Source organism: Trematomus bernacchii, unplaced genomic scaffold (genome assembly GCF_902827165.1).
Source record: "Trematomus bernacchii unplaced genomic scaffold, fTreBer1.1, whole genome shotgun sequence".
Lineage (NCBI taxonomy): Eukaryota > Metazoa > Chordata > Actinopteri > Perciformes > Nototheniidae > Trematomus > Trematomus bernacchii.
Window position 1 is genome coordinate 188,675 of NW_022987669.1, and position 10,546 is coordinate 199,220.

General features: G+C 42.1%; 1 protein-coding gene across 1 annotated transcript; it reads left to right on the plus strand.

Annotated features, from left to right (window-relative positions):
- Positions 1-510: 510 nt before the first annotated feature.
- LOC117487309 (histidine N-acetyltransferase-like) lies at positions 511-7,427 on the plus strand. Its single transcript, XM_034136006.1, has 6 exons — positions 511-709; positions 1,492-1,575; positions 4,019-4,244; positions 5,401-5,622; positions 5,758-6,095; positions 7,142-7,427. Exons 2-6 carry the CDS (start codon positions 1,526-1,528, stop codon positions 7,368-7,370), a joined length of 1,065 nt encoding a protein of 354 aa, XP_033991897.1. The 5' UTR covers positions 511-709; positions 1,492-1,525; the 3' UTR covers positions 7,371-7,427.
- Positions 7,428-10,546: the final 3,119 nt, after the last annotated feature.

Consider the following 10,546-nt stretch of genomic DNA (forward strand, 5'->3'; position numbering starts at 1 on the left):
ATAAATGTTGAAAAGCAACCGAAACGTCCAGTGGATTTTGTACTGCGAGTCTGACACTGCTTCCCAGCCCCAAGCTCTACATGTGGCCAAGAACAATAACTTTTGAGGTATCAAGTTACAAGACAAACTTTTGGGGATTTTGGCCACTCCAAATGTTGTCTGGGCCACAAGCTTCCCTTGGCCGGAGAGATTGTGTCTGTGTGGTCAACTCTTCCCCAGTCATTGGGAAATCAAGGGGCTTTTGGTGGTCTTTAATAGTTTCTTTTGTAATACATTGATCTGAATTATTTAGATTTATTGGTATGTCTTTGTACAAACTTTCAAAATGTTCTCTCCAGATGTCATCGTTTTGGATGGGTAATGCTTGTGGTTGTTTTGTGAGAATTGAGTTTGATCTCTCCCTCTCCCCCTCTCTCTCTCCCTCTCTCTCTCTCTTTCTCTCCCCCCCTCTCTCTCTCTCTCCCCCCTCTCCCCCCCTCTCTCTCTCTCTGAGTGACAACCATGCACATCACAGGTGTGATCCGGTCTGTCTTCTTTTTGTGTTCAGTACTTTAATGCCACATCTTCAGATCAAATCAAATCAAATCAGGTATTTAAAGGTGAACAGTTTATCAGAGACAGCATTTGTGCTCCTGAGTCTCTTACTCTGTTTCTCTCTGAAGAAGAATCCGCTGATCTCAGGTTTTCTCAACAAACAGCAGAATCTCTGGTGAGTTTCCTAAACATCTCAAACAGACTGAATACTTCTGTTGGAACCACAATCTGATTTAAAGAAATCTCAAAGTAGGACTACTCTTTAAGGAAAACCAGAACTAGGATCTCATCTAACGTCATTTAATGTGTCTTTTTACTTGTGTATTGTATGTTTTTGATTGTTTATTGGTGCTGGTACATGTTCTGTATTGTTTACCTGCTTGGGGACCGCGGACGTACATGGCATTTTATACAGATACAGATCATACTTCTTTCTGAAATCTTCCAGTTGCTTCTTTTTTGTTGGCCGTTAACATTTTACTTCTGGTGATATTACTTTGATATTATGTCAACAATACTTTTGATAACTCTCTCCTTATTTATGTAAAATAAGGAAGTGCCAAAATGCTGAATCATTTGTTTTAGAACTCATTCCTGCGCCACCTTTTGGCATACTGTCTGATATTCAAGAAGACGTTCACCTTGTTCTTATATAAAGTAACAGAAACTTAGACGTGAGGAGGATCAGACAACTTGTACTTTACTTTGGTGCAAAAAGTATTCAGAGTCTTTACTTCAGTAAACGTACCGGTTAATATCAAATACTACTTTCACAAGTAAATGCATTTTAAACCACACTTACTCTCACTTTGAAAGTATCAAAAGTAAGGGGACTAATTTTGCAGGAAAATGTATTTCATATGTGCTATATTATAATATATGACATTATTGATTGTTAATATTGTTGTAACAATTAGCATTTTACTTCAGTTACTTACTGCTTATTGTAATCAACAGATGACACACACTGCTCCTCTTTGTGGAGTAAAGCATGTTCCCTTCCTACCTGCTCTCAAACAGAGCCAGCTACCCCCTCTCAAGGTATGTGATCATGGTTCAGGTATGAACAAACAACATGCTGGTAAATGCATATGCTGCTTCCTCCTTCACTGCATTAACCTGGTTAACTCGTAGTTCTGGACTTTGTGTGTGAAGTAATGTGTTTATCATTAGACTGGGCTAACACTTTTACTTTGACCCTGCTCAGAGAGCTTTATGCTGATGTCACTGCAGTGAGTGCTGTTTTGGCTGTTTGGTTGTTAATTGTTTAACCACTAGATTCAGTGAGGGTTATCTCACCGATCTCCATTCAGAAAACACGCATTTTAAAAGGTTTTTCGCCTGCCGTCTGTCTGCAGACTTGTCAAAGCATTAATTCATGGTTTTTACTAACCGGTATCAGTATGTTGTTACTTCGGCATCATTTTGAAACGTGTATTACAATTAAATCACGGTCAAATATGTTCATCTTGTTGTAGTTGTAGCCCCCCCTTGCCAGCGATTCTCTCTGAACATTCAGCAGTCGAGAGTGTTTACGTCACTAGTTTAGCATACTCAGCCCGGTTGTTGGCCCGGTAAGAACCTCGATTTTGGAGGGCCAGAAAAAAGGTGAAAAAGTAGCCCTGAGAAACCTTAAACCGTGCTACGTGCTGAAGTGGAAAAGCGCCATAACAGGGCTGGAATAGAGGGATATGAGGGATTCTAAAATACATGATCTGTTTGTATTTTGAGAAAAAACACATCATAGACATGTTTTTATATTTTTGTATATATCTGAGACCCATAATATATGCCTAAAAATAGCATGATAGGTGCACTTTAACACCTGTGCACTCTTTTCTTCAATATTATTCAATATACTTTTTTTTTGGTTCGTGCCCACAACACTTTGATCTTGACTTTGTCTTGATGTGTCTTATCTGGGTGAAATAACAGCATTGTGGTCTTCAAATGTGTTTAAAGTTTTTAAATTCTGTAAATTCTTTAGCCAAGTTCTGGACAAATACCAGTGATTATAATGTGGAGAGGGTATTAGTGTCCGGATTAGAGAGCTGAGGGGTATGGATTTACCAGATGAATCGGAAAAGACATCGGGATCAAGATAGGTGCCAGTCTTACACTTCCTGTGTCTCTTTTGATTGATCTGTTGGCCCGTCTTTCTGTCTGTTTCTGCCTCTCCCGTTGGTTTCATGTCTTGCATTTCTCTATCCTTCTGATCCATCCATTCATGTTTTCCTGTATAATAATAATAATAATACATTTTATTTTTATAGCGCTTTTCTAAACCCAAAGACGCTTTACATTTGGGGAAGGGTAGACAAACAAGGACAGGCAATAAAACAACAACAACAACAAAAAACAGAAGAAAAAAAAACAGAAAAGCAGTCAGGAGGAAGTTGGTTGAGAGGGGGGGGGGGCTTATGGATATACAGACTTGAAGAGATGGGTTTTGAGGCGGGACTGGAACAGGGTGAGGGACTCAGACTCACGGAGGTCTTGGGGGAGGGAGTTCCAGAGCTTCGGGGCTGCCACAGAGAAGGCTCTGTCCCCAAAGCTCCGGAGTTTAGCCTTGGGGATGGAAAGCAAACCGGCTGAGGTGGATCTGAGGGACCGGGGTGGTTGGTAGAGGATGAGGAGGTCAGTGAGGTAGGGGGGGGCCAGGTGGTGGAGGGCTTTGTAGGTGAGTACCAGGAGTTTGTATTGGATGCGGTGTGAAACGGGGAGCCAGTGAAGTTCTTTGAGGACCGGGGTGATATGATGCCATGATTTGGTGTGGGTGAGGAGTCTGGCGGCTGCGTTCTGGACACGCTGAAGTCTATTGAGGGATGTAGTGCTGATGCCGTAGAGGAGTGCGTTGCAATAGTGAAGGCGGGATAAGTCTTTATTCTGCTTCTACTCATCTATTGCTTCATCTCATTCAGTTACTGGCCATTATCATTCCTGCGGTCATTTGTATTTGGTTCACTCTTTTGGGGATTGAATGAAAATGATTGTTTTGTTTCAGTTGTCAATTCCTACACCAATCTCATCAATTTAATTCCTATTTATTTTTCCACTGTATTGGATGCCTATATTATGTAATACGTGAGAAAATAAATGTGTATAGATGTTGTCTGTCTGTGTTTTACCACTGGTATTACTCTGCTTTCACAGGCTGCTTACAGTATGTTTCATTTACACTGTACAAGCCATAACACATAAACCTTTGTGCCGGGAGTCACTAATGTGATTATTCTTTCCATTATATCTATTTAAAGTGGCAGAAACATTATTCAATGTGTTATAATTAAGAACTAACAGCTTAGTTTGGTGTGGATTTGACACAAACACCTGTTATCCAAGCAGACACATTTTGAAGAAGCTTGTTTAGCCCCATCCAGCATTTTCCACATGGGTTGGGACAGCTCTTGGGCTTTTCCAAGTCCTTGTTTAAGAAAATAACTACAATCCATAATAACCTCTCCCCCACTTTGTATCTCATCAGTTATTTCAAGAGGAAGATTGTCACCAGCCTGACCATGCGCCAGCTCCCAGAGGCCCTGTCCCAGGCAGGCCTTCAGTTTTCTGGGGCCACTGAGGAGGACTTTGATGAGATCATGGGCATAAGCCAGGGTATAGATGGAGGCCTCGACTACCTGCCCACGAGATACACCGACTGGCTGCAGGAGACCAACCGCACCGTCATATTGGCCCGCAAACAGGGAAAAGTAGTAAGTTCAATCAAAATATTTGATTGTGAGTAATATAATAACTTATGGATATAAAAAGCTGAATTCTTGAATTACAGAAGTCGGAAAATAGTTTTCTTATCCAAGACATTTCTCTGTGCAAAAGTAAGAGTTTCATGACTTAAAATGAAAAAGGTAAAAATTACATTTGTCATAATTAAGGCCATTCCTCGTTGGTTTCATTTCTCAGCAACTGCGTTTAATAAGCAGAATTCTACTGGGAACTTTCCATTTTCCAACTATCCAAGAACACACTGTATTAAAATGAAACAATTGCGAATTACTGGGAGTCACCTTTGTCCTACTTTGGAGACTAACTGCCATTCTAATATGTCCCAGACCAGTCTCTCTAAAGTAGAGCCCACCAATGTGATTAACCTTTCTAACGTCCAGCAAGACAGCAATCGAGAAAAACCTCGTAGTAATGGGGGGTTACTTGGGTTAGGAACTGTTTATATAATTACTGAATTTTAAATCGTAACCTGTACACGCCAAGCACTGATGCTGACATGTTGTATGGATAGAAACTATGCACTGAGCTCTTTGGTGGCACTTTCAATTGGTAGTAGTTACTTTAAGTTACACTGCATACTACACCAGCTTTGAGTATTTAGGAAGACTTCTTTCTTTTCTTTCTTTTCAATGACATTGAAAGTGTTTTAGATAACTTTCAGTGACAGAAGGCAAAGTATCCAACATATCCTGGGTCATCCCAAGGTATTTTCAGTTCAAATGCATAATCTCTTTAGCTATTCTGAGTTTTTGGGGTTCTCCTTCCAGTTGGACATTCCCAGAACACAGTAACAAAAGAAGGTTTCCAGAAAACATGCTAATAAGATGCCTGAAAGATCTCAACTGGCTCCTTCTAGCTCCAAAGATCAGTGGTTCCAAGCTAAACTTCGTTGACTGTTTACAGATGTTCTGGTTCTGGTGGTACATGAATTAGTCTGCTGCCATTGCCACACAGAAATTGGCTCATGTTTCATGCTCTGATTAGCATGTTCTTGTTTCCCAAATCTCTTAGACATTTAAGATCATTCATAATTTGTCAGCTCCAGACCAGCTTCAGAAATGGTTCTAAAAAGGACATGTCAATGATTTTCTTCGCATTTTTTCTTTTTCTTTTTCTCCTCAACAGATTGCTCTGGAGTCAGTGTTTGTGATTGACGATGGGGAGACTATGCTGGTGCAAGCTCTACGCGTCGCCCCTCAGGAAAGGGGTAAGGGTGTGGTTGGGGTTCTGCTGCGCTTTTGCTCTGATCTGGTCAAATCCAAGTTCCCTGATGTCAAAGTAACCCGCTTGACCCGTGATCAGCTCGGACCAAAGGATTTCCAGAAATATCGCCTCATAACCAAGCAGGTACAAGCAACAAGCCTTTCTATGTATCGGCTTGTGCTTTATAAGCCTCAATTTAAGTCCGTTGGTTACACTATTGATGTAACTATATACGATATAGTCCATGGTCAGCTCACGCATTGGCTTTCTTCTCTATAGGGTATTCTCCTGGTGCGCTTCAGGGCTGAAGAACTCAAGCTGCGTCTGTCTGATCTTGGTCTTGGAGATATTCAATCTTCTTTGTCCACCTCCTTCAAACCTCCTCCAGTGCGTCTCGACAATACAGCCATCCGCCGGCTGTATCTGACCTCTGATCGGATGCATGGGGTCCTTCCTAACGCCACCATCATTCAAGATTCTCAGCCATTCAAGCTTCTACCCAGTAACATGGCTATTCTACTGAAGAAGGACATTGACTGGATGGTCGATGATGTGGCCAACCCTACTGTGGCCAGCCTCTGTACATTCCCTTACAGGGTGCCCATTGGAAATGACTGGTAACACTTCTTTCTTTCTTAATATAATAATTTCAATTCAGGGACAACTACTGTGCAGAAAAATATGCAATAATGTTGTCTTACAATAATACCATTGGTGCCAGATTTGATAATTTGTTATATACATAGTGGTTTTAACCCTCCTGTCATGTTCGGATCAAATTGGAATGATTACTTCTTTCATCAATCATAAATATTGTGTGTTATATTTGATTGCGTCAAGACCTTATGATATTCTCCACAGTTGACATTTGAACATATAAAGTTGCTGATCACCACTTTCTTTGAATTTTGAGTGGTTTAGTTAACTTTGTAACAATGATGGTGTTCCCAGTCAAAAATGACCACCATAGGAAATGAATGGGTAACGTCTAGAGTATGTTCATCCATCAGATAGTACACACCCATTCATGTAAACCAGAAGTCTGAGACATTGTTTGCATCTTAAAGGTGGGGTAGGTAAGTTTGAGAAACCGGCTCGAGATCGCTAGAATTTGAAAATACACAACCGGAGAAAATCTGCCACTTCCTCACAGAGCCCCTCCTCCAACACACACGAACGCACACATGACCAATGAGGGCACGAGATAAGTTTGTGCCCAGATGGAAGGCTGACAGGCAGGTAGGCCATCCAGTTATTTTAGCCGGGCCGGCTCAGATGATTGGTCGTGCTTTTTACAGTACTACGGCTTCCACAGATGATATTTTTTTATGGATTTTTTGTCAAAGCACTTCAGATATTCATTGCTATCGGGATGTTAAGAGCATTCCATGGAATATAACAACAAGTGTATCTCGAGCCGGTTTCTCAAACGTACCTACCACACTTTTAACAGGGTGTTAAATAAAATGTGATGATCTCTAATGGTTTTTGTTTCAATGTAAGATAAGTTAAAGTTACAGAACGGTCAAAGATTCCCAGGAACACCAAAGTAAGGGGGGAGAAACAGACACGACAGGAGGGTTAAGATTTCCAGAAGTTATTTTAGAACAAGAAAGTATTTTCACTCAATTGACTATTTGTATTTACACTTCTTTTAAACCAGGTATTCCCTGAACATTAACATGTTCGGTAAGGAACTGGATCCTGTCCAACAGCAGCTCCTGTGCCACCTGCAGCGCCACACTGCCACTCTGAAGGGTCACGTGATGTGCCAGGTGTTCCTGGACCCCCCACTCTGGAAGCCCATGATGGAATTCTGCCGCAACATCTTGAACGTGGAGCTGGTGAAGGAGTACACCCAGCAATGCGTGGTGGAGTCAGACGTCATGTAGCTACGGGAGGTGGATGGAGAGGAGTAGGAGACGTTCGAGCCAGAAAGGAATAAGGACAAGGGGCAAAACAACTCAATTACACAAAAAACACAACCCTTTGTAATGAGGAGGTAGAAACCAGGCAAACAAAATGTAGGTTCTTCAAAACAAAACTGGTAGCGCAGTTTCATTTAACGATACCTAAATTCTGATCGGATATGATAATAATTCATTGTCAAGCCAAAATAATTACATTTCTTTTTTTTTTTTATAAAAATAATAATCGTTTTATTTCGATTACGTTATTTTCGTAATCGTTGCAAGCCAAAATCGTAATCGAGATTAAAATACGATTAATTGCACAGCCCTAATTCCAAGGTATTCCCCGATGCGATGACCTTTGTATTCAAATCAGAATGACCTTTGTCTGAACTGGTTTCTCCACCCAATTGAACATGCCCAAATACCCTCTAAAGAAAGGTGTTCTTGAGGCAGGGTGAACCAGGTCAACTGATTCTGTTTTAGGTGAAGGATTGGCTCATAGAGTCTTCCAGGTGTGTAGTTCCTCTCCCTTTGTTCTTTAAAGGTGAGAACAGACACCCAGTGCTGCTTGCATCGGCAATCTCATTCCTTTCGGTCGTTGCTGTTCATTCAGGGTTAGAGTAGATTGACTGGTCTAGGGTTAGGGTTTTGGGGTAACACGGGCTCTCGGGTCAATATTTTTTGTTTAAAAACCTATTTAAAAATTCCTGTAATAAAACCAATACAAGTTTATAAAAGCCCTGTCTGGTCTGTGTTCAAAATGTTTTAATAAAGAAAATGCAATAAAAGGGATAAAAGAGAGCAGCGGCTGAAGCACAGAGCGTATGCAGCGGGGTTCAAACCTGTACTCCTGCCCCCCCGAGGGGGTCCGCCCCGGTAGATTGTCCGAGGCTGTGTCCCACAACATCTGGTAAAAGACCTGGTAAGTGGATTAAAAACATCTGGCTAAAAGTACCGAGGTTGACCTTGCTTAAAACCGGTAGAATTAGTGTGAAAAATGATAAATAAATACATAAAAGTGCTTTTAAAAATAAGTGCTGGTCTAATATAAGATCAAATATATAAAATACACACGGGTTAGTGGGCACACGGGGAGGGAACATATTCTAAAACAAAGTCAACGTCCCTAAAAGTGTTAAAACCCAGACCGAGGTCTAGAGGGGGGGTGCAGGCGAGACATGGGACACGCCTCGGATGATGTTTAGAAATACTTTATTAAAGGGTTATTTCATGGTGTTTCCCTGCGGGGGGCTCCAACATACATTTACAATCAAATGTAAAGTAATAACTAAAATATAAATAAAATAATATAAGCAATGTTTGAAACGGAAACGGGGGATTAATAATATATAAAAGGATAAAAGATATAACCTCATTAGGAACCTAATAAAATAAGAAAACATGCAATACACCGTGCAAGCATAGAATAAACTGTGACTTAAATGTGTGATAAAATATAAGAAAAATATATAAAAAGGTAGTAATAATAATAATAAACAAAGAAACCCATGCATTTAAAATTCATCAAGGAGTCCAGATGAGGAGGATTACATTGATAAATAAATAATTAAATAGTTAATTAAAAAAGCTACATTAGTTAAAAAGCAATCCCCTTAGGTAATATATATATATATATATAAAAGATACAAATATATAAAATAGGGTGGAACTTCTGGTTTGCCATCACCGCAGGGGGTCTAACAACATCCGGAGGGGAGAAGCACGCGTCGGGAGGACAGGAGGGACCTGTTGAGTTGCAAGTCTTAAAAAAGGTAAGTAATCATTTTAAAATGTGTAAAAGAGATTTAAAAACCATCTGATAAAAAGGAGGCAGACCCATCACTGATATTTTTCATTGAGGCCAGGGTCTATCGTTTTGAGGCGATGAACCCACCTCCTCTCCGCCGCCGCCGTCTCTGTGCCGTGGTCCAGCTCCCGCTGCTCTCCAAGCCCAAAGACTGGAGGTTAAAATGAAGGTAGAGAACGCTCGTACCGTCACCGCTGTTGATTCTATATGAATGTTGTTATATCCTGAGGCTGATTTCATGCCACGTCTCCCCCACATAGAGCTTGTGGCGGGCCCTGCACCTGACGGCGTAAACCGCGTTCTTGGTTGTATGTTTCAGGGCCCGCCCGAGGTTAGCTCCGAGCTTTGAGAAGGGGTTACAAATGTGGGGGAGGCAGATGAAACCAACCTCAGACATTCGAGGTGCCTCCCTAGCCCGAACACTGTTATCATTTAGCTTGGTGTGGACTAACAGGTCTTTCAGGTTCTTGTTCCTGTGGTAGGCGGAGATCAGCCGACACTCACTCAGGGCGTCGCAGTCCGCCCTCGCCCCCTCGAAGTTGGCTTTGAGGCCACTGAGAAGGCTTCCCAGGCTGCTGGAGTAGGTAGTTATCAGCGGGATGAGGGCAGGACCGGACGGCCGAGTGGAGGTGTCTTGATATCTCTCAGTAAAGGTACGGCCGACCTCCGCCTTGACGGATCTCAGGAAGCGCCTTGAATAGCCCCGCGGCCTCAGCACCCTGAAGAGGGTCCAGGTATAGCCTCCTACCCATCCTTCGCGAAGGTACAGATCCTGTGGAAGTGGATCAGCTGGGATTTGATTAAGCCTCTGTACGTATGCTTTGGGTGGTAGCTGGTCCTGTGGAGGAGTGCATATCGGTCCGTGTCTTTAAAAAACACTTTGGTGGACAGTGTTTTGGTCAGGTCGCTGGATTCACGGAAGAAGACGCAGGTGTCCAGGAACTCTACTGTGAGGGGTTGAAGGGTATGTTTGAGTGTTATTTTAGGGTGATGAGAGTTGAGTGTGTCCATGAAAGTCGTGAAGTCGTCGGTGGAGTGGTGCGATAGGCCGAAGATGTCATCCAGGTACCGGACATAAAGGAGGGGTTTGAGGGTGAGCTTGATGAAGGCCGTTTCCTCCCAGTGGGCCAGGTAAATATCTGCATATGCCGGAGCATACTTGCGGCCCATAGCACAGCCGCACAGCTGGAGGTACTGGTTACTGTTGAAAACAAAATCATTCCAGGTGAGGGTGAGGTGGAGTAACTGGATGATGTGACTGTCGGGTCCGGCTGGGTTGGGGTATTTATTGAAGGTGTGTTGAAGGGCAGAGAGGCCAAGTGGAGTTTCTATATTGGTGTATAAGGAG